The sequence below is a fragment of the Gopherus evgoodei genome, chromosome 7, assembly GCF_007399415.2.
Source record: "Gopherus evgoodei ecotype Sinaloan lineage chromosome 7, rGopEvg1_v1.p, whole genome shotgun sequence".
Taxonomy (NCBI): Eukaryota; Metazoa; Chordata; order Testudines; family Testudinidae; genus Gopherus; species Gopherus evgoodei.
The window spans coordinates 94875461-94900731 of NC_044328.1; the positions used below are offsets into that span (position 1 = coordinate 94875461).

General features: G+C 42.3%; 1 protein-coding gene across 1 annotated transcript in view; it reads right to left on the minus strand.

Annotated features, from left to right (window-relative positions):
* NUP210 (nucleoporin 210) overlaps positions 1–25271 on the minus strand; it is a 125904-nt gene that overhangs the window by 36757 nt on the left and 63876 nt on the right. The window contains exons 17-28 of the mRNA XM_030568114.1: positions 25001–25193; positions 24503–24609; positions 21744–21848; positions 21505–21606; positions 9532–9660; positions 8649–8776; positions 7668–7803; positions 6307–6369; positions 5385–5564; positions 2427–2507; positions 391–522; positions 32–190 (exon numbers count right to left, since the gene is read on the minus strand). Coding sequence (XP_030423974.1) covers positions 32–190; positions 391–522; positions 2427–2507; positions 5385–5564; positions 6307–6369; positions 7668–7803; positions 8649–8776; positions 9532–9660; positions 21505–21606; positions 21744–21848; positions 24503–24609; positions 25001–25193 — 1515 coding nt within the window. The remainder of the gene's footprint in view (positions 1–31; positions 191–390; positions 523–2426; positions 2508–5384; positions 5565–6306; positions 6370–7667; positions 7804–8648; positions 8777–9531; positions 9661–21504; positions 21607–21743; positions 21849–24502; positions 24610–25000; positions 25194–25271) is intronic.

Sequence of the window (25271 nt, forward strand, 5' to 3'; positions counted from 1 at the left end):
AAAATGAGACAAGCCGACCAGAACATTTTACCTGAATTTGGATTTCATCTGACAGCTCTCCTGCCAGACTGTGAAACTGTTCAGCAGTAGGATCAAGGGCTTTCACAACGACCTTCAGCCCTGTTCTTCCCTTTGCTCTGCCATAAACATCCATAGCAAAATTATATTTTGATGGAAGCTGAAGAGAAGCCTGAAATAGAAAATACTCATTAACTGGAGTTGACAAGAAAGGAATTCCATCTTTGTGCCTGATGTGGGTACCCTCCTTTTGAGCAAATGGAGGCAGTGGATCTCAATTCCCATCCCGGGGAAGTTTAAGCATCACAAAAAAATGGGGTGCACGCATGCACCCACGCCTCTAACCATTTCTGGGCCTACAGTAGAATTTACCTCATTGTGTCTTGTCTTGATGTCCAGGATATCTCTCTTGGTGACAGACCAGTGAAACGTTAACCCTGGCAATGCATTGCCAAATGAAAAAGGGGTCTGATTACTGGTGATGCCCATCACATAAACTGGCATCTGAAAGCAGACAAACGGAGCTTTGATTGAAAAAGGTGAAACTTTGGGGCAGAAATTAGTTATACAAATAAGGAAGGAACATAGTAACTCAACACAAAATGCCCAAGCCAACTGAAGAGTTTTATTACTCTAGAAATAATACTTTTTAAAATATTGGGTTACCAAGGGCACCTTCTAAAAGTGATCTCATGTACAGAAATCTCACAATGGCATATCCTTTTGCATCAAAAATCTTTAAACCACTCCCTTTTGTAAGAGGCCCTACCACAACTAAGTGCTGAATTCATTTAATCAGAACCCTCAGCAGCTGGTCACATGGAGGAGTCACTCATCCTATGTGGCCCCCTTAACGACTGAAGCATCGTACACATTCTTACATTCTCTACTGTTTTGACTAGGCATTCTCTCTTCTGTGCTGGTTGGCTGTTTGTGCCAACCCGCTCCTTCTCCCCTGCCCCCAGTTTGTGACAACATAATATACACATAATAAATATCCAAAAGGTGCAAATACCAAGCAAGGAGAGTAATTATTTAACCTGGTACAAGTACGTAACTAGGCTTAATGGGATGAAATTAGGAAATGATTTAGACTAAATATCTGAAACAGCTTCCTAACAGTGACATAACTAAGACTGAAATAGTCTCTCAAAGCAATTGGTTGAGGTCCCATATTTTGAAATATTAGAGCCAGACTGGACATACTACATATTTTCCTGAAAGGAGGATAGACCAGACAACCCATCTCCAAATGAAAAGATTCCCTGGTGGTCATGCCAACATGGCAGATTGCTAATTTTTGGTTCTATATTGAGTTCTGGCTCTAGTAAGTCCAAAGCAAGAACAGAAATAGAATTCCTTTTCTTCTTGTTTGCACCCTATTTGCGTGATCCTCTCTTGAAAGAGGTCAGAGTCTCCTTGCGGTTGGAGAAACACTGTCTTAAAGGAGCAGCCAGCATTAAAAGAAGCAGCAGCAGCATGAGTGTAAGAAAGGGGTGGGCAAACTTTTTGGCCCGAGAGCCACATCTGGGTTTGGAAATTGTATGTCGGGCCATGAATGCTCATGAAAGAGGGGGATGGGGTGCAGGAGGGCTGGAGGTCCGGCTCAGTGTGCAGGCTCTGGGTGAGGCGGAGGAGTTGGTGGTGCAGGAGGGTGCTCTGGGCTGGGATCGAGGGGTTTGGAGGGCGGGAGGGGGATCAGGGCTGGGGCAGGGGGTTCGGGCACGGGAGGGGGTCAAGGAGGCAGGCTCTGGGCAGCGCTTACCTCAAGCAGCTCCCAGATACAGTGGCATGTCCATTCTCCGGCTCCCACGTGGAGGTGCAGCCAGGCGGCCCTGCGCGCTGCCCTGTCCGCAGGCAGGGGCAGCGCATGGAGCCCCCAGTGTGCCCTGTACGCGTAGAAACTGGAGAGGGGACATGCCACAGTTTCCTGGAGCCATGCAGAGTGGGGCAAGACCTCGACTTGCCCCACTCCCCAGCTGGAGTGCCAGAGTGGGTCAAGCCCTGGACCCTGCTTCCTGGTGGGAGCTCTAGGGCTGGATTAAAACATCTGGAGTGCCAGATGTGGCCCCCAAGCCGTAGTTTGCCCACCACTGGTGTAACAGCATATGCTTTATTGTGGCACAAATAGTGTCTGATTAGGTTAAATAGGAAGATGCCCAGAATAACACCAAGGAGTGAAGGAGAGTTTGCATCATCATTTAATTAATTTAAAAAAATCACGAGTTAATGTTTTATTCCACAAGATCAAGCTTAGAACTTTGGTTGGTTGATGTGAAAATGCTTTCCAACTAAACTATTTACTTTTTCTTTGTAATGCTCATTAGCACATTTCCTTTGAAAATTAAATATCAAAATAAAACAAAAAGAGTGGGAGAGAAAGAACTCTTAAGGATAATTCCTCTAACCTGTGTACCGGTTTTCATTCGTGTAATGGGTGCACGGATTCTAACAGCCACAAGTCGTACTACTTCGACTTCCACTTTATCCTAAAAGGAAAAAAAGCTCTGTAGGAGGCAGATCATTTCATTTAATGACTTTGGTGAACTAGATTTTTAGTATCAGCTAGATGACAAGTTTCCACACTACACGTATCAAAGCAGGGACTTCAGACTTGCCCTTGATTACTGTAGGCTACACTGAGGTTCACACAGCAGAGCCTTCTGTCTGCACAAAGCTCTGTGCAGGATCAGGGCCTTTGTAATGAACCGCTGCCTGGATCCACCCCAGCTGCCTCAAAATTGCCAGGCTAGGGTTGGACCAGCCTAAGGTACAAATGGGAGGCAGTGGGCACTGACGGGCACAGCCAGGATCTTTGTCCAGGGAACTGATCTTGTTACCTGAAAGACTGGAACCGCTGACTTCAAGCAGAGATAACAAGCTTTAAAACACCTGGTTTTATGATAAAAGAACAGGACTACTTGTGGCACCTTAGAGACTAATAAATTTGTTTGAGCAAATGAAGTATGCTCAAATAAATTTGTTAGTCTCTAAGATGCCACAAGTACTCTTGTTCTGTTTGTGAATGCAGACTAACAAGGCTGCTACTCTGAAACCTGGTTTTATGATGCAGTTGGTGACAAAGGGAAACAATGATTACGCTTCTCCCCATAACAAGTGGGTCTCACTGGCATGTGTCTCGTCCAAGCCTCTTGCACCAAGTTTAAAAGAAGACAATTGTTTTTAAAAAGACAGAGTGACAGAAATGTCTCTTTGCAATAAGAAATCAAAATGATTGATTTTGTAGATTTTTCTGTTTGTGTGACCCTGATTAAAATGGAAGTGTAAAAACCAACCAACTGCTCTCCCCTCCCTCCTGCCACACCACTGTAATGAACTGTAATGACTTGTTTGTTTTCTTTTATTCTCCCTGTAAAAAATCAAACAAACAAATTTGCAGAAAAAAATTGAAGGGAAAAAAAATCCGTGCAGTTTAACTGAAATCCTCTGACACAACAGATGAAACCACAGACTTGACATAAATCAATACACTATAAATCCAATGTCAAATCAAAGTCAACTCAGTACAGAATGCCTGTCCATAAAAGGACACATCAAAATCCAGCTGAGTAAAGCCCTAACAACATGAGAGGATTTACGTTCTCAGACTGAAAAAAACATTATGGCAGAAGGGGAAAAACAAAGTCACACATACATATTAGTTGTTGCTTAATTTAAAAGGCACCCTGATGAGAATGGAGTGGTGTTTTAAATGGATGTAGTCTGGAGATTGCTGTTTAATTTCAGCTTAGATAAAATATGGAATGTGTTTATTTATCTACTGTACTGAAGTCTAATCTGTAGAGGATGTGTCTATTGCAGAAGACCAATATAAACATTGACAATCAAACTGAATTATGGCAATTTGATAGCAAGATAGATTGTAAACTACCAGGGCAAGAGCCCATGTCTTCCAACATATCTGTGATGTGCATAGCACCCTAACAGCACCACTTAAAAAATAAATAGTCTTTGCTCAAGACTACAGAGTTGATGACTAGCAGGACTAAGAAGGAGAAGATGGGGTCTCCAGGAGAAAGAGAAGTGAGTGATTCCAGATGGGGAGAGTAACAGTGCAAGACAGTAAGGGAGCCAGAAAATCACAAAATGGAAAAATAGGAGGAAGAGAACTAGGGGGAGAAGGGTGGACTGAAGAACAAGAGAGAGAAGAGGAAAGAATAAGAATGAGAGGGAGATAGATGTAAAACTTGGTGATTTCTCTTCTCTACATCTCCTGTCATTTCCAGAGTTTTATCACTGAAGTGCAGTTCTGGTGACAGGAGTAGACCTGGTGGTCACAAGGTAGGAGATTTGGCTGCCTAGTTCAATCTGCTGCCTTCCAGAAGCCACAGGCAGACACTGCTGTTCCTGAGTTACAGACACAGCAAATACTTTTAACAAAATTCTGATCTGTCTCCATTGCTTGCCTCACCTGGGAATCTCCATGTGCCCCTCAAGAAGGCCAAAGGGCTCCACTGTGCAGTAGTTGCCCAAACCCTACCTCAGGCAAACACAAAGACAAAGAGCTATGAGTCTCATGTGCAGCACCTTAGAGAATGTTGCACTTTTTTTGCTTTAGAAGCAGGCCTCTACCTGTCTACCTGCTCCTGTCTCCAGGCTTAGCAACTGCCCTCATTACTGGCACCAACAGGAGCAGTTCCTGAGTTTCATGGCCTGTACCTGGCAGCATGGCATAGACTACAGCAGAGGACTAACTCTGGCCTTGCTTCACTCCCCACAAACTTAGCAGCTGATTGAGATACTCCAGAAGGTGACCTGTTATCTAAGGAAGCCATGGACCTCAATGAAAAAAAACAAAACAAAAAAACCCCATCCTTCTAGGCAACCATGAGTTAACTTCTAGGTATGAGCAGTCTCAATCTTTGTTACTGTGGTGGGGCTGGCCTGGACGGATTCTTTCAGCAGTTTTACCAGTCAAGCCTATAGATGTCAAGTGTAATGAGTATCAGAGGGCATGCCGATGAAGTGGGTATTCACCCACGAAAGCATCCGAAGAAGTGGGTATTCACCCACGAAAGCTCATGCTCTAATACCTCTGTTAGTCTATAAGGTGCCACAGGACTCTCTGCTGCTTTTACAAATGTAATGAGATCGTCCTGGGTTTTGTGCAGAATTGAACTTTCAGGTGGTCAGATGCACAATTTAAGGATCTTTGAAGATATTTCTCACGTTCCAAAGCGAATGCACTAAATCATAATCTGGGGAGTTTGAAATTGCTATTTTTATCCCAATGGAACTAGTGAAGTTATTGTGACAAGATTTTATTTTTGATTTTGGACACAGTCCGTGTACTAACCCAAGATCAACATTAACTGGTTCTGTGACACGAGATGATAAAGTGTTACCTGCGACACCACCACAATTTGCCCAGTCTCTGCATCCACAGCGTGAACCACTCCAGTTACTGTCCCATTTCCAACTGCCTCTCCTCTTACAAGGCCAGTGCTGTTCACTGATGCAATCCTCTCGTCACTGATGGAGAAAATTATGTTGGACTGAGGTTGAGGGCCTCCTTCTGAAGTAATCTGTAGTTATACAGAGACCAGCGCTCATCAACAGATTGCATCCATCACAGTTCTGCTCTAGTTAATATTTGCACAGGGCCAGGGTTGCACAACAGAGGGGGTGGCTACTCACCACTTCCTTTCTTTGCACAGACTACATGAGGACAAATGGGTGGGCATCTGTACTCCCCCAGCAGCACCCAGACCCCCATCTACCCCACATATCAGCACATGGAGCAGGACCGGGGCATGGGAAGCTGGAAATGGGGACAAGAAGCTACACGCATAAAGGGTTGTTGCAGCACACATGCTGCATCCCCATGCCAGGGAATTTAAGGAGCAATTCTGCCTCCCTGCATTCCTTGCAGGTGGTGTGACTCTGCTCTGTGCCTGGCTTTGCATACTTAGCCCACAGCTGTCAGTTTTATGTTGGTGACAGGTTTACTGAACACCACAACTCATCCTGGGAGGGCTGGCTTTTCATTCAAGTGAGATAAATATCAAAATACTGTTCTGAGTACATGCTAAAACAAAAAAGTGGTCAAGGCTGAAGATATTCAACTGGCCTCTGTGCTGGAGAGGAGTTCTAGTCTGAATGTAGCTATGATACCAAGCTAAATATCAACATCCACAAATAAAAAAATAAAAAAATAAATAATTAAGATAGCATCATGGAAGCAAAGCAGTTAGCACTTCTCTAATAATGTATTATAACAACTTCTCAAACAGGAATTACAGTGGAACAAATGTAAAAATACCTCACCTGAATCACTGCTCCTATGATCAGGGTAACTTTTCTTGGCAATAGCCTAAATGGAGGAAAGACCTAGAAATGAAAGCACAAACATTTGTGTTCTCACCACTCTCTGGGTACGATGAATTATGCCCCTGAACAGCATATACAGGTTTGTGCGGCAACTTGGTTAGCCTGAGCAAACTAAGCCTCTGGAAAGCACTGTTAACCCAGGCCCATAGCTATGTTTGCGGAGAAGTACTACTACACTTCTCAAATGCTGTAGGAGATTAGTGTTTGGACACATTCTTTTTGGAAATAAAATTTTTTTTTCAGGTATTTTACAGGAAAAAAAATGGAGACTGTGCCTGATATAAATGGAAGGGGGTGGGCATGTGTGTGTGGGGGTTACCTCCCTTTTATGGACACCCAGCCAGCTAGTCAGCTATAAATCCGTCTTGGTGGTTATTCTCTACTTGCTTTACCTGGAAAGGGTTAAAAAGTATCCCTACATAGGTAAAAGGAAGGGAATGGGTAGCTGACCAAAGGAACCAATGGGAAGGCTAGAACTTTTTTAAATTGGGGAAAAAAACCTTTCACTTTATGTCTGTGTTATTCTCCCAGAGAGCAGAGAAAGGGCTGGAACTATGATGTAAAAAGCTTTGGGCCAGGTATGAAAAATCACCAGATCATACCTAGAAACTACTCATTTGAAACCCCAGATAAGTAGATCAGGAAATGTCTAGGAAGAAGCAATTAGGTTTATCTCTTGTATATCTTTATGGTTTGTGGACTCCTCTGTGCTAACACCAGGTGCTTTTGTTTTGCTTGTAACCGTTAAGCTGGACCTCAAGAGAGCTATCTTGATGCTTAATCCTTTTAATTGTTTTTTTAAAAATCTAGCAAAAAGCCTAAGTACCAAATGTATTTTCTTTCTTTATGTTTTTAATAAAATTTACCTTTTTTTAAAGACCAGGATTGAATTTTTGTCCCTTAAGAGGTTTGTGCATATGTTGTTTAATTAGCTAGTGGCAACAGCTGATTTCCTTTGTTTTCTTTCTCAGCTGCTCCCCGAAGGGGGTTGAAAGGGATTGAGGGTTGAAGGAATTCCCAAGTGCGCCTTTCTGGGTTTCCAAAGAGGTTTTTTGCACTTGGGTGATAGCAGCATCTACCCATCCAAGGTCAGAGAGAAGTTGTAACCCTGGGAGTTTAATACAAGTCTGGAGTGGCCAGTATTAATTTTTAGAATCCTTGCGGGCCCCACCTTCTGCACTCGACGTGCCAGAGTGGGGAATCAGGCTTGACAGTGCCAAATTACTGTTTTCATACCACTCCGGCCCCACCATAACGAGTATTTCAGATAACATACAATTAGAAATGAAGTTATTTACTTCAATCTGTTGGGGAGCAGAATTGATTTCTTGTCCATTTTTATCAGCAACTGTTGCTGTAAGGCTGGTTTGACCTATGACCGTGCCGTGAACTAGAAAAGCAGCAGTATGGTCATCAAGAGCTTCATCGAGAGGACTGGAGTAAAAGAAAAACACATTAAATTAGGGAGGTCATTGAATGAATTACATTAATAAAAGGGTGACTTAGTGCACAAGGGGTTCATTTATCATCTCAAGGAGTTTTAGGTGACAAAGTCCTACGCAGAATAATATGTAGGGATTTCAGTTCACTATGGAGCAGCAGGAATATTGACTTCTTAACTGCCTGAAGCTGGCGTACCTTTACATCCAGGACGAAGCACTGATAGCACAGTGCACGTAAGGATACGTCACTGACACCTGAACCCTAACTAACAGAGTACAGAAGGCTTCTGTTTCCACTGATACTAGTTCTTAACCCTTCATCTATTTCCAACTTAGAAAATATAAAGGGCTTCTAGATGATACAGTTCTGTCATTTCTAGAGACTCAGTAACAAACACAATACAATGAGTTGGATACTCTCATACTGATCTCCAGACAGGCATTTATTCACTTCACACTGTTTACACATTCTCTGCTCTTGTGATGCTCAGAATGGAATGAAGTACTACTGCGCACGACTAAGGCCCTGAATCTGAAAAGTGAATGGGAATTAAATAAATGCTCATGCACTCAGCTGAACTTGGACCTTAAGCATAGCCAGGCCCCACAGAGAGAGACTTCTTTCTAGACAAATTAAAAAAAAAACTATGTAAACTTTTCTGCCTGCAATTGATTGGGAGTAATAACACGGAGGCTGCATGGAGGCCTTTTTAAAAACATCACCCTTCAAATTCATTCAAATAGTAAGAAAATACTTCTACAATATTACTTTTTCTTCTTCTCCCTATTAGGGAATTGCTTAGAAATTAATGAAAAAATTACCATGAATCAACTTACACCAGCGACACAATCTGCGATGCTGCCCTCAGTTTTAAATCCATGACGGTGAAATATTTAGCCAGAAAAGGTTTCCTTGAGTCATCCAATACTCTAACATAAGCTTTAACGGTTTTCCCAATCTCCACCTGCAATATATATTCACGATCATTGACTTTTTCCTTGAAAAGGTATATGAAAAGGTATATTCAATCATCATTCTTATTTATTGGCATAAATGTCTTTTTACTGTAATGTATAATAAACTTTTAATACTCTAATAAAAATTTAAGACTGGACCCTGAGGTTCTAGTGTTAAGCAGCCCTCACTGCCAGGCATCATTAGTGTCAAGCGAAATGAATGAATTCAGGTGTTTGAATTATGCCCATGCCAGCTGAAACATCCAGAAATATCAACACTTAATTTTGTATAAGATAATGCTTTTTATCTGACATGAAAGAGTACCTTGAAAAAATATATTAGTGCATGAATCACTCTCCCAAACTCTCAGAAAAACAAGACGATGTGAATTAATATTTTTCCAGAAGTATTCATGTATTTTTATTCATAATCATTTGTATTATGGTAATGCCTAGAAGCACCAATTGATCATGGATCAATTGAGCTATGGGCTAGGCAGATACATAGTAAGAATTGGCTTCTGCCCTGATGTGCTTACAATCTACACAGGCAAGCTTGGGAGTGGAAACTCTGGTCCAGAGGAGTGAAGTGACCTGTTCAAGGTCACACAGCTGGTCAGTGGCAGAGACGGGAACAGAACCCCCACTGTAACTACCACACCATGCTACCTCTCGTGTACCTCAGCCTTACATTAGGAATGAGCACAAAAGCCAATGACATTCTGAGACAGTCAACAATACTGGCTGTTGGAAAAATACGAACCTTGTCAACAACTCGGACGTACAGTTCTTGTATATCAGATACATAGATTTCAGCGTTAGCTGGAGCAGGGAAGGTCAGACACAAGTCATGAATCATTAGCGTTAAGGTTCCTGGAAATAAAGGATACACCTAAAATGCGAAAAGAAAAGAGTATTAGTTGATGCATTTTTTTTATTTTAATTTGTGTTTTCTTGAGGACAAAACTTATTTTCCTTATAGTAAAGATCAGGTTGGACCCTGAATCCTTGGACATAAACAAGTTTCTTTATCTCAAAGGATCAGGCAGACAGATATTTTACCCACTGAAGCAAAAGTAAAGCTGCAAAATTTATGTAAGCAATCTCCTATTGCTGAGGTAGTGTAAATGGCTTCTGGTAACAATTTCAGTAATGAGCCCTCGTGTGGAGGATGGCTTGGGGTCCATGCTATGAGGAGGACAAAAAAAACCAAAACCACAAATCATCTGCAGCAATAAACACTTTTCTTGGGGTGGAGAGGGAAGGAAGACTAACTTTCAAATCAGTAGCACGGCACCTACAGTATTCAGAATGTTACCTTACATCATCACGGGAGCTACGTTGTAATTGAGGTTGGAAATGCTGTCATTTTTCCCATTGTGACTGCACTTGACTAAGTTTGCTTCACATTATGCAAAAGAATTCCATGTTTAAATAAAGACAATAATTACCAGGTAGCTTTTTAAGTTGAATTTAATTTACAAAAGTACTTTATATGGCATCATTAGACTATTCCACGTGGTCCTGCCCTACTGATATTCAGTACAGCCACTCTGACATTTCAGACTGGTGAATGCCACCTTCCTAGGAAGACTGGAGTGCATTCTGCTAGTTCTGCAACCGGAAACGAAAGAAAATCCAGAAATATGGATTTTTCACAGAAGTAGAGCAGGCATATTGAACTAAGTCTATATTTTTAACAGGTAAAACGTCTGATGTATTTTAACAAAACAAGTATTTTTAATCATACAAGTAGTTAAAACAAAAGGTTACTTATTTCATGCAGTAACTATGGTTCAAGATGTGCCCCCCTATGGGTGCTCCATTCAGCCACGCATGCACTTCTGGAGGCCTTGAGCAGAGATTTTCTGTTAGCAGTGTTCATTTGGCCTGCACATTTGCTCTATACAATCTCATGTTGCACTCCCAGGGTATATCGGGCTGCGTGGGTAAACTGCCCTATCTGAACATCCAACAAGAACATTTCAGAACAGAGGGGAAGGACAGCTGGTAGTGTGTTTTTTAAATACATCAAACATTTTACCCTTTAAAAATATAGACTCAGTTTAACCTGTTGCTGGAAGTGAGGAATAGGTGCATCGATAGAAGTAACAATCTCTGGGATATCCCATGCAGGATCTGATCATCCAACTCTCATTTGTAGTCTTGGGAGAAGCGCCTGCTGAGCATATCGGCTGTGACATTCTGGAATCCAGGAACGTCAATGGCTGAGATCTGAATCTGATGGGCTACACACAAGTTCCATAACTTTTTAGCTTCGGCACAGAGGGAGGGGATCTTGCTCCTTCCTGTTTGTTGATATAGAACATGCAAGCCATATTGACCATCATCATTCTGACAGATTTGCCCTTAACGAGGAGAAGGAACTGAAGACAGCCATTCTTGACTGCCCTGAGTTCCAACAAGTTGATATGCAGAGTGGTTTCCCAAGATGACCATCGGCACTGGGCTGTGAGCATGTTGAGATGTGCTCCCCACTCTAACAGTGATGCTTCCATTGTCACAGTTATTGTTGGAGCGAATGAAAGGATGCTTGCACAGACATTGCATTGATCTTTCCACCAATCCAGGAAGTTCTTCACCTGGAGGGGAACCATAACTTGTAGGCTGAGGGCCAAAAACCAATCTCCTGCCTCTAGAGAAGGGATTATAGCTGCCAGAGTCACCATCTGGAGCTTCTGAGACTTTGTAAATTTGTTTAGTTGTTTTAGATGTAAGATCAGGCTCCATCCTTCTTTGGTACAAAACAATATTTTAAGTAAAATACTTTCTCCCTGTGAGGGGAGGGGTCCTGTTGTGTGAAAGGGGTCGCCAGTACAAAAGTTTGAGAATCACTGCTCTAAAAGTTGGGAGGTGGCCAAACGGTTGCAGCTCACAAACTAAAGATAAGGGAGGAGTTGAACCCTTGACCAATATGTCAAAATTGCTGTTTTGATTATGATTGGGTGCTAGCTGAAGGAGGGAAGGAAGCTCGTTTACTCTGGATTCTCTGTCTTTTTCTAGCAGATTGGGTAAGTGACAAGTAAGTCACAGAGACCTCCTTGTGACTGTCACCTTACATGCTGCAACTACCTCTGAGCCCATTTTCTCTGCCAGCTTGGGACTCCAGAACCCTGCTCTGTTGAGCCAGACACATTAGTCTGCTGCAACACAGACCCAGGGTCTGAACCACGTCCCCAAAGATGCAGGCTTTAACTGAAAACCACCCAGCAGGTACTCCTAGCTCCAGCACCCAGATGACCAGCTCCCAATGGAATCCAAACCCCAAATAAATCCGTTTTACTCTGTAAAAATGTATACAGGGTAAACTCATAAATTGTCCACCTTCTATAACAGTGATTGATAGATATGCATAGCTGTTTGCTCTCCCAGGTATTAATCACTTACTCTAGGTTCAACAACAAACAAAAAAAGGATTTTATTTAGAATAAAAAGTAGGATTTAAGGGGTTCCAAGCAATAACAGACAGAACAAAGTAAGTTATCAAGGAAAATAAAGCAAAAACATGCATAATACATTAAGAAACTGAATACAGGTAAACCTCACCCTCAGAGATGTTCCAATAAGCTTCTTTCACAGACTAGACTCCTTCTTAGTCTGGGCCCAATCCTTTCCCCTGGTACAGTCCTTGTTAGTTCCAGCTCAGGTGGTAACTAGGGGATTTCTCATGACTGCTGCCCCCTTTGTTCTTTTCCACCCCCTTTTATAGCTTTGGCACAAGGCGGGAATACTGTGTCTCTCTCTGGGTTCTCACCTTTCCTTCTAAATGGAAAAGTATCAGGTTTAAGATGTATTGCAGTATCACGTGACACTGTTCACATAGCCAATGAGTAATGAAGTCTCACAGGACAGCATCCACGAATACAGGAAGGCTTATAAGTAAACAGAACCATTTGCAATTGTTCCAGTTAATGGGAGCCATCAAGATCCTAAGCCACCATTAATGGCTCACACTTTGCATAACTGCAATAGGACCTCAGAGTAATACTTCATATTTCTAGTTTTAGACACAAGAATGATACATTCATACAAACAGGATGAGCACACTCAGTAGATTATAAGCTTTGTAATGATACCTTACAAGAGACCTTTTGCATAAAGCATATTCCAGTTACATTATATTCATACTCATAAGAATATTTCCATAAACATATGGAGTGCAACATCACAGGGTGGTTTTGTGAAAACCAGAGAAGTGAACTAGGTGTGATCTGTGGGGAGTTTGAGACCTGCTAAATCTCCTCTTGCTTATAGGGTTGTATATTCCCAGAGATATCAACATGGCCCTGCAGTCTTGCGTGTGCAGGGACTTTTTCATAATTCCTGAGAAGAGCTTCTGACCATCAAACAGGAGATCCTGGGACCTATTCTGAACTCCTCTTTCACAAAACCCAACAACTGGAGCCACAATGCCTTGGGCACGAAAACTGCTGAGGGGATGGATCTAGTGCAGGGATGGGCAAACTTTTGGGCTGAGGGCCACATCTGGGTGGGGAAATTGTATGCAGGGCCAGGTCAGGTGGTTGGGGTGCTGGAGGGAGTGTGGGATGTGGGAGGGGATGCGGTGTGCAGGAAGGGGCTCAGGGCAAGGGACTGGGGCAGAGGAGGGTGTAGGGTGTATGAGGGGGCTCAGGGCAGGGGGTTGGGATACAGCAGAGGAGTGGAGTGCAGGAGGGGGGCTCAGGGCAGGGGTGCAGGAGTGGTTTGAGGTACAGCAGGGGGTTCAGGGAAGGGGGTTGGAGCAGGAGGGGTGCAGAATTTACTAGGGGGCTCAGGGAAGTGGGTTGGGGTGCAAGAGGGTGCACAGGGGTGCTGCAGAGGGCTCAGGGCAGGGAGTTGGGGTGCAAGAGGGTGCACAGGGGTGCTGCAGAGGGCTCAGGGCAGGGAGTTGGGGTGCAGGAGGGGTGTGCGGTGCAGACAGGGTCTTATGGCAGGGAGTTAGGGGGTGGAGTGGCAGTGGCGCACAACAGGGCCAGGGCAGGCTCCCTGTACTCCTGCCCTGTCCCAAGCCCCGTGCTGCTTCAGGAAGTGCTGCGGTCCCAGGAGAGAGGGCTCCGCGTGCACTGCCCTTGCTGTACCTCCAGGTACCTCCCCCAAAGCTCCCATTGGCCGCAGTTCCCCTTACCCGGCCAATGGAAGCTGTAGGGGGCAGTGCCTGGAGGCAAGGGCCCGGGGGCTGCAGGGACATTGGGCCGGCCGCTGCTGAGAGCAGCGCAGGGCCCGCGGGGCCATGGGGGCAATCCTGTGGCCTGGATCCAAAGCCCAGAAGGGCTGTGGTTTGCCCACCCCTGATGTAGTGGCAGCATCTGTGGCATCCAAGGATGCTTGGAGAGAGGTTCTGGCTAAAAGATTACTGTCTTTAATGATGGCTTGTAAATTCTCTATACTCCTGTGGAAGATGTTCAATAAAGGATGCAAACTTGTTTTCATTTGTATAGTCCTTGTTGGCCATGACTGACTGATTGATTGTGATCCGAAATTGGAGGGTTGTGGATGAGCAGACCTTCCATCCAAAAAGGTCTACCCTTCTCTGGTCCTTGTCATAAAAGGAGCAGACCTGGCATAGTGCTGTCTACAATGCTCGTTTACAGCATCCACCACTAGGGAATTAGGTGGGGCGTGGGAGAACAAAAATTCAGAGTCCGGGGGGGGGGACGGGGACGTAATAGTTCTTATCTGTCCATTTACAAGTTGGTGGTTTGATGGCAGGAGTTTGCCACACTGTCTTTGACGGATCCAGGAGCACTTCATTAAAGGGTAGGGCAACCCAGCTGGGGGTCGCTGACTGCAAAATGGAGTCAGGAGCGCATGATGTGAGTTTTTAACCTGAAGGGAATCTGCCACTCTCTTCACAGGGTCCTGGAATTTATTAAAATTGAGATGAAGATGAAATAGGGGTTTGAGATGTAGCCCCTGTTTGCCCTAGCCTCCTGTTCCTCAAAGGTCTCCTTATGTTGGGTCTTTGGTTAAGGAGACTGTTTGCTCTAGTTTCCTGGACCAGTGGAGCTGGAGGTGTGGCAAATTGTTGCAGATATGCTGCCCAAGATTCCAGTATGGCCACTGGGGAGGACCACAAAGGAGAGGGGCTAGTACCCAGGAGTGATCCCACCATGACAAATGTGGGCAAAGGTCTTTGTCAAAGTATGAGTTCCTATAATAATGTGAAGGAGAACCCCACACTGACAAGGACAAGACTGAATGTCTCCTTCATCCTCCTCAACATGCTCCAATGAGGTGTCCCAGGAGAAAAGAAAGGTGAATCCTGCAGTACTGGGAAGCACTGGTAATTTGGAGACCAGGGTCATGGTAAAGAGAGTAATTGGTACTGATAAGCAGGCAGGATTCCAGCTCATCTAACACTGACAAGTCCCCAGAGTAATGGAATTCCTGCAGTAGCAAGTGGGTCGGTACCAACTCAGCAGTTGACTTGGGCTGTACCACTGGTTTGGAGTACACAGGCACTGGGGACAAAGGCAGGTGCTTTGATTTTGTCAGTACAGATGGAGCTGAATGGGAAGACACTATTGGTAAGTCTGAAATAGACAGTCCTGATCTGGAGGCAGATGGTATCAAGGCCCCACCAGCACCATGTTTCTCCAAAGTGCTTAAGGATCTCCATGTTCTGCTGGTACCAAGTCGAGAGGTCAAGGCTTCCGATGCCATAGACCCAACAGAGAGCAGGACTTGCTAGCTCCTTGTGGTGGGGGACAGCCACTCTTCTTTGAAGCCTTCCCTGAGACCTTTTTAGGCAAGATCTTAGCCAAAGTAGAAGAGATCCTGGCTCTGCCTGGAGGCCAACATATGGGGCAGGGAGGTGGTCTCATGACCTGACTCAGAAGCAGGTTTAAGGGAGTACTCCATCAGCTGTTTGGTCTCCTGAATCTTCTGAACTCTAGATTTTAGAGCCAGGAAAAAAAGGTACACTTTTGGGAGATCTGACTCTCCCAAGCAACAGGTATACTTAGAATGGCCGTCACTGATTGGGATAGCCTCCCAAAAAGAGCACCAGCATTTGAAACCTCGTGAGCCAGGCATGCCCAGCCAGGCCAAATAATGGGGAAATGGGGAAGAAATAAAATGAGGAGAGGAAAAATGGAAACCTCCCACAACTATCTAATTCTATCCTAACAACAATTAACACTAACTAGAAACACTAAACTAATTAAAACAACGACTATAAAATAGGCTGAGGCATGCACGAGCTGGACACACTAGAGCTCTGTCTCAGGCCAAGGTGGCAGAGACGGAACTGAGAGCGGTTAGCCTGCACAACACTATATACCCTCAGAATGTGGCATAAGGCTGTATAGAGCACCTCTGCAGACCGAATGGACATTGCTAATGGAAAATCTCCAATCAAGGGCTCAAGATGTATTTGTGCACCTGAAGTGGAGCACCCACAGGGACACTACTCATAGAACAGATCTTGTTTCATCTATTTCACAAGGCCTCCTCACTGCTCACCCCTAAAGTTTACCATTCCAAGATGAAATGAAGTTCATATGAACACATCAGACATAGTATTCCTGTAGCCACATGGGAGAGCTGACTGAAGAGACTGTAAGAACCGAGACCAACTGCATAAACTTCAAAAACAAATTCTGCTTCTTAGAATAACAAACTTTTTTCCCCTCTATCTGACAGCCTCCCTGTGAAAGTATTGCAAACTCCCTTTTTCTACAGCAATACAGAGATGTTTTTATCAATACACACCACCACCAATGAAGAACAATCATCTCTGATATCCCTAATATTCAATTAATTCTATTAGTTTTTTGTTGAATTTGTTGACATTTACAAAGAATTCTGCATGTTAAGTCATGGCATTAACATTCCTCCCCTCTCCCCAATAAAAATATGATGCATATATATTATTGTTCATTGCAGATAACACCTAATTCAAATGTATCATCAATGGATGAAATCAAGCATAGCTGCAGAGTAATACTTAATGCATTTTCTTCTGTGTGACTACCAATATATCAAACCCTGTAGAAAGTGGGCCTGATACTTAAACAGACCTTTTCCATCTGTTATCCTTTTGAAGTTAGAAAATATTACAGCTTTCTCCCTTAGCATTACTAGAAGAATTTGAAGATTTTACAAACATCTTTGCTAACCTAAAACAAATATTATAATATCACTGCTGTAATGAACTGATCTTTTATATGTGTTATTTCTGAACAATTTTGTGTTTTCAGAACACTTTAATGATAGGAGAGTTTACTATAGATATTTTTATCACCTTAGAATCCTTTGCGGTTACTGCTTCCTGAAGTCTAGTATAAAGATATAAACCTTTATCTTGTCACTAAGATTAACTGACTGTCTGTTTGACCATTCCTATATGAGTGCTGCTTATTCAAGTAGGGATGTTAGATGTAACAACATTTTGGTTATGGTAACAACTCAGCTAATTTCAGTGGTTTTCATTCAAACCTCTTGAGAATGGACAGTTTCTCTGAGCTGCAAGGGCATTCAGGGTATTAGCATGCAAATGAGCACAAGTGGAGTTTATATTATGTGGCCTGTGTTCTTAATCAGGGTGCAGCAACTTTAGTTTTGCAAGATCTCTGTGTATTTATGAGTACAGTTCTGCAAAATTACTCATTTGGGCTTAAAAGTATTTGAGAACAAATTTCTACTATTGGCAAAGTTTACAAACCTCATTCAGGCTTGCATTTGTAATCTATATACCACGTCCCCACCCCTTCCTCAAAACAACAAACCTATATGATGTATCATAATTTGTCTATTTACTCCACCAATGGTGGCAATTTAAATTTGCACAACCCAAATATTGATTTGTAGCCTCTAGTCTCACTCATACTGAGGCATGTGCTGACTTCCCTCATGAGTCTCTTTAACCTTATGTAATGGTTCCAAGGTCCACTGACTTTCAACAGTCCCTGCAGAAGGAAGTTACTTACCCTATGCAGGGGATCTCAAACTGGGGGTTGGGACCCCTCAGGGGGTCGCGAGATTATTACATGGGGGGGGGTCGTGAGGTGACAGCCTCCATCCCAAACCCCGCTTTGCCTCCAGCATTTATAATAGTGTTAAATATATAAAAATGTGTTTTTAATTTATAAGAGGGAGGTGGGGTCACACTCAGAGGCCTGCTGTGTGAAAGGGGTCACCAGTACAACAGTTTGAGAACCACTGCCGTACAGTAACTGGAGTTCTTTGAGAAGTTGTAGTCAGTGTTGATCCCACTCTGGGTAAGCACCTGCTTCTCACGTGTAGAACTGGATTCTTTTGAAAACCACTGTCCCTCAGGGCCACCCTGTGCCTCTTCACGTTCCCGATTGCGGTTATGAAGAGACGGTGGAATGACCCTGCCCTAGTTTCCTCAATTCGCAGCCCATACTGCTGAGAAGTGGGGATGGAAGGAGAGTGGTGGAAGTCATGTTCTGATGACAATATCTCGAAGAACGACCGTCATTGCAGGGTGTGCATCAGGGCAGCTCCCGCTGTAGGGCAAGAAGTATCCCTGCTGGATAATGGAATGAGGAGTACCAGCTGCATCAGTCAAATAATGATCAGAGCTCTGATCTCCTGAGCTTGGCACCAGAGCCAGCCACCATGTGAAGGTTCAGCCACACTGCCAAAGGCAGGAAGAGGAAACTGAAGGACGGCTGCAGCTGCCCCACTCTTTATGCCCTTATATGGGAACATGAAGAGACACAGAGCACAAGTATGGCTTCAGTGGCACCCCATCAAAACAAAATTGAATCCCATGTGGACGCACATCGCCAGTGGGATCCACACTGACACATACTCAAAGAAGAACCTTGGGGACATGCTAAGTGTTGAGGACTTGAAAACAGAGGAAGTCATTTAAAGATCTCTTTGAGAGAAAGGGAACAAAGAAATCTGACTAGAGGTGGTGAGAGCATTGTCATCATCCCTGTGTAAGAGATTAAGGAAGAAAAGACAGTTAATTCTTCCTTGAAAAGGGCCTGTAGCAGGGTACTGCTGCAGAGGCAGCTAATTAGCCCCTGCTCAGACAGCCCCAATCAGGTTAAATGGATTGGGGCTGGGGAGAAGCCTGGTGCCTGGCCTCTGAACGGGCTGCACCTGTGGGCCTGCAGGCTCAAGAGCCATAAAGGCTGGCTGGCAGCCAGAGGAGGGGGAGAAGAGAACAGCCAGAGGCACGGCAGGTAGACTCCCTGTAAAGGAGGAGGAGGAGAGTAAGACCTGTAAATAGAATCACTGGTGGTGGGAACTGTATGTAAATAAAAAGCCACGGGTGCTACATCCAGGAGGCTCACAGTGCATTGTGGAGACAGCAGGGTGCTGCAGCAAGTGGGGTAGAGGAAGAGACCCGGTGTTACAGGGCCAAACATGTAATCTGCTGCAAAAATCCAGACCAACTCATCAGAGCAACAGCCAGGAATTATGACAAGTTATCATCACTCAATTAATATATATATTTATTTCATACAAATATTTAGGAGAATAGGAAGGGATCCAACCAATTTGCATTTGTAATTCTGAATGTGTTCTTTCCAAAGGCACATTAACACTGATTTATGGACGTACACAATGAAAATCATAACAGGAAGCTGGACTGACAGAGCGTGGAAAAAGATGCAGACTGTTAGAGTTATAGCAATATGTGTTGAAATAAGGGTAGGATCTCTGCCATGTAGCTTGTTTCATTATTACAATAAAAGCAAGTTGTTGAAATGCATTTATAACTGCATTTCTCTACTGTTATCCAAGTCTACCTTCTGCTCCTTTTAAAATATACATTTGTATCTCTAGCATGGTGCATTATACAGTTATAATTTATTGTACTCCCATTTTCAGATTAAAAAACTGAATGGATAATTCTTGACATAATAAAGTAAATGGAGAGTGGCATATTTTCCCTCACGATGTACCAACTGCCTGCAGACCCCTGTAAGTACCCTGAAAGAAGATGCTGCCATTCAGGAGATAGTCCCCAATCCTGCAAACACTTATACACATAAGAACATAAGAATGGCTATGCTGGGTCAGACCAATGGTTCATCTAGCCCAGTATCCTGTCTTCCGACAGTGGCCAGTGCCAGGTGCCCCAGAGGGAATGAACAGAATAGGTAATCATCAAGTGATCCATCCTCTGTCGCTCATTCCCAGCTTCTGGCAAACAAACAGAGGCTAGGGACACCATTCCTGCCCATCCTGGCTAATAGCCATTGATGGACCTATCCTCCATGAATGTATCTAGTTCTTTTTTGAATCCTGTTGTGGTCTTGGCCTTCAAAACATGCTCTGGCAAGGAGTTCCATAGGCTGACTGTGCATTGTGTGAAGAAATACTTTCTTTTATTTGTTTTAAACTTGCTGCCTATTAATTTCATTTGGTGACTAGTTCTTGTGTGATGAGAAGTAGTAAACAATACTTCCTTATCTACTTTCTCTACATCAGTCATGATTTTATAGATCGCAATCATATCTCCCCTTAGTCGTCTATTTTCCAAGCTGAAAAGTCCCAGTTTTATCAATCTTTCCTCATACGGAAGCCATACCATACCCCTAAGCATTTTTGTTGCCCTTTTCTGAACCTTTCCCAATCCCAATCTTTTTTGAGACGGGGCGACCACATGTGTACACAGTATTCAAGATGTAGGCAATACCATGGATTTATATAGAGGCAACACGGTATTTTCTGTCCTATTATCTATCCCTTTCTTAATTATTCCCAGCATTCTGTTCGCTTTTTTGACTGCCGCTGCACATGCTTAACTTTACTACCAGGAGTAATTCCATTTAAATCAATGGCACTACTCATGGTACTGAAATGAAGCACCTGCATGAGTGTTCACTGAATCAGGACCTAATACTGGTTTTAGTAACACTTGAATAATTTCTAGATCATGGGCAAAATGTAGCATGACACAGACTGTTTTACCACGGAAAGAAGAAGCACAAAACACTCATGAAATTCAACTCTGGACCTCTCCATGAAGATCTCATTTATCTGTGAAGCATTTAGGCTGGGATTTACAAAACCACTCAAACTGTCATTGACTTCCACGAGAGCAGAGTTGGGCCTGTACCGAGAATATCTGAAAATCTCAGCTTTAGACCTCAACGAACAGCACTACAGAAGTCTCAGAACAGCTCTATAAAAAGGAAGAACAGATTTTAAACAGCAACTATAAATATTTAAATCTGACAAATTTACTTTGTTTGTTTTAAAGGACAAAAATGCTTGTACTGGATAAGTCATTTATATTGTAGGAAGAGACTTATTATGATAACAAAAACAAATCAGCACGAATAAAATACCTGGAAAATCTTCTACAATCAGAGACAATTACAAGAAAACACTTCATCTAGAAAGAGCATTTACTGTCAAATGTTAGTGTCAAGTCTTTTCTTATGTCCTTGCCATGCAAAACTAAGTAAACTTCCCTGCTGTTTCCTAACCAAAAGGATGGACGACAGAGATCTTGACAGTAAAGAGTGCAAGAAACTACTCACTAGATCTTGCTGTCAAATGTGGTGTGATAATAGAAAATGGAAAGGCACCAACAGGAAAGAAAATCAAAGGATTTTTACAATCTCTTAGTAAGTGCTTCCCTTCTCTTTATAATTTGTTAACAATACAATTTATTATGAATCATAACAAGCTGTTATCTCTCATCATACCAAAAAGGCAACACTGAGATTAACATACTCAGATCATTAAAATAAATACACAGAAGCATTATTCTACTCACCAAAGCAATGCCTTGAGCTTCTTGATAAGCCACTTTTACAACATTTATAATACTAGTGTTGATGAAAAAATACCCAGAACCCTCTTTGATGAGCAGCTCTGCCTGCAAAAAGGAAAAGCATGCGGGATTACATCTTTTTAGTACATTGCCAAAACCGTAAAACACGTACTCTCCGAGCATTTGTGACACTCCACCTCCCTCAGATACAAATTAAAATAATTAGTAAGAAGATTCTTTACCTTGACATCAGGATGATTGTAGATTGTAACATCACTAGGATTCACTTTCACATCTTCTACAAGTATCAGCTCAATGGTGGCAGACACAGGGATAAGAGGTTCATACTGAAAGGAATAATGCAGATTATTGATCAACTGGGGTAGCATGCAATTAAAAGCCAAAGGCGCGTCAGTTACTCCTCTATGTAGGGAAGGATGGATTACCAAGATACGTAAATGGACAACGGAAGTGGAGATTAGGTAACAGAACATCTCCAATGATCAAGGTACAATGGAGTTGCTTATCTGTTATGTATGCAGAGGTACACAATGAATGCTGCATTGTTCTGCTTATGCCCCAAAATGCAAGACAAGGAGCACAGGCCTGTACATTAGCAGCTTGGAAGGATTAATTTATGATGACTGACATACATGTGTAGGGTTTATTAGATCACCAGAGACATTTTGGAGGCCCTGATGTTACAAGTTCAGATAGGATTCTGACTATAGGCTTTCAGTCTTTCTTGTCCTTCCACATTTCCTTTTCAGAATTACACACAAGTTATCCACAAAAATCAACAAATAAAATAAAATCAACCCACAATTACTCGCAAGTACATAACCACTATACAAAATTGTGCTATAGAATCTGGTTTAATCATTTGATCCCAATGACATTATGTTAAGCAGGAAAAATTCAGAGCAGCCTTTTCAGGGGAAGTTAGTATTATATCCCCATTCAACCCAATTCGTTAAATTATTTTGCTCAATATAGAGAGGGATGTCATCCACAATGAAACACTTGGGTGCTTTACTTAAAGAGAGGACAGGCAGTCAAGACATCTTAACTAGCATAGCTATTAACAAGATATTTGTTTTGAGTTTTTTTGTTTTTAAGAAAAAACAAATTAAAAAAAACAAAACAAAAAGTGCCAGCTTTCTTTACCATAATGTTCATGCTGCAACAGGAATGAGCAAACAAATCAGTATTTTCTGTCCTTTAAATTACTGATGTATGGGTCTGGATACCAGAAACTGGCTGTGTAACCAATCTTTGCTTTGGCAAAATACAAGTTTCTCTCACATCTGGAATTTAAAATGAATGGAAGCCAAAACCTGGTACCTCAGAGGTGTGTGAAGTCATTTTGTGTGGGTGTTTTATGGAAAGGATAGCACAAGAAATCAGTCCTGCATATTTTTTGGGGGGAAATGTAGCATTTTCCAAACTCGAAGAAAAATTATACAAAATCACTATTTCTAGGTATCTGTCCATCTCTCGGACTGCCTACCTGATGTTTGGTGTTGAAATGATAAAATATACAGCAATTGTTATTTGTCTGTCTTAAAATAAGGTAGAATTTGAAGGATTATATACTAATTCCAGGGTACTGATGTTCCTATTACATTCCACTTTCCTTACAGGAGTTATAGAAGAGGGACTGAATAGGTCAGGGGAAAAAGAGACAGACCCATTCACCCTCTATGTCAATTTAAATCTAGTTCTGCATAATCATGAACAAAATGAATCATTATGGATGGCATCCAAGAGTCGGTTTCAGTCTAATTCCTAGTTGGGCACATGCCCACATGATACAAAACAACTTCCCAACTGGAACGAATTGGGATCCTTGCTGGCAATCTCAGTGCAGAGCCAAGGACTGAATGGCAATCCTGATTATCCTCCCACTCCTACAGGATCTCACCTCCAGAGCAGGGCTGGCGCATACTGACAAAGCAGGGAGGAATTCACATGACTGCTGTCCAAATGTATGTTATAAGCTAAGATAATTTCAGTCTCCCAGGCAATAAATTCTGCACTTTGCTTGAATCCTACATACACCTACGACCCTAGCAGAGTTTTCAAAGAACCACTTGGAAAAACATTTTCAGAAAGTCCTAACGCTGTTTATTCTATTTTACACAAGTAATTAGATCTCCAAGATAAACGATATGTGATGCAGGGTTTTTTGGCTTGTTTGGATTTGGTTTTTGTAAATTAGTAACTTGCTGTGTACAAGTCCTAGCTGTCCCACAAGGAAATGCTCATAACCCTCCCTTCTCCAGTTTAAAAAAATATATTTTTCAAAAATTAGGTCACTAATTTGAATCAGACTTCACCGTTTATTGAGACTGCTTTTTGCTGCCACCCTCTCCCGTGTTTATAAAATGTCTACTTAGTTAAGCATTTCAAGGCTGGTACTATGGCTTTTTATATATCTATATGCATCCCCTAGCTAGCACATGGCTGGTACTATACAAATAATAACCTCACTGCTCTAACAGATGCAAGTCAAGTCGAACTACAGAGATACAGTCTGACAATCATCAATGTGTCAGAGTTGTAAAGGCTGAAACTTTCTGCTCTATTTTGCAACTAAATCCTAAATACAGTCGTTTCCCCAATGACAGTTGTATCAAGCAAATGCTTGCTTTAGTGAAGGACAACCCGACAAAGCTTCATCAATCCATAAAAAACCCTGAATCAAAGAAAATTAAGTGAAATAAAGTATGAAAATTCTTTATGATCCTCTTATCCAGACTGTGAAAAAAAGAAACGGTTATATTTAAGGTAGGTAAATAACTAAGAATAAAAAAAATAAAACAACTAGGGACACTATACAAATAGATTGATGTGGTTCTGTCTCGTGAAGATTCTGATAAAGGGTTATCTTACTATTTTAAAACTAATTAAGCATAATGCAGCAAGGAAATGAATATATAGGGCAATCCTCATTAGGGCACTATGGGAAAAGCAGAGAGTAAATTATACTTCAAAGTACCGGTATATTCACTTTAGCTGCACTGAGATGAGACTGCTGGTATCCTGTCGCAGTAGCGGAGACGGCAGTTGTTCCAGACTCACGATGAACTAGAACAGTTTGCAAGCCTGAAAAAAAAACAAAGTGGCAGATTTACAACAGGAAGAGCTGTTTACTAAATTTCAGCTTAAAGCATTCCCAATGAAGTCATATTAATCAAGCTGCGGGGCAGAAGGAGAGGGAAGCTTATGGCCATTTAAAATTAATGCTCAACATCTTTTCCATTTTCTTTTATAGATTTTTAAACAGCCAAGGATATTTTTTTTTACATGTAGATTTCTCTTGGAAAAAATTCACATCCGGTTAGAAAACAAGCTTTAAAAAATTAAAGGTGATTGAATGTTTTGCAGGTCAGATTATGGAACTTTTATTTTCTTGGCACTAGCATAAACATCACTAATTGTAATTCACCCAGTCTTCCTCCAAACAACACAGTGCATAATCTTAACTGATCTGTACCATGCATTTTCTTCTGACCACTTCCATCCTCTTTTAGAGACAGCTCCATCGGCATACTGGGCTCAATGTTGGCTAAGGAAACTTTTGTTGATTCCCAGTTAATACCAAGGGAACTGAAATTATCAAATTTACGCCCCTGCTGGTCAAAAGCAGCCAAGTCCAATACAGGATTGCGATAGTTTGAAACAGGAACCTGCAAAGGAAAAAAAAGATTGGACTGGAAACTGGAGAAATGCTAGGATCCCTTTGATCCCTGAAAAACAGTTACATG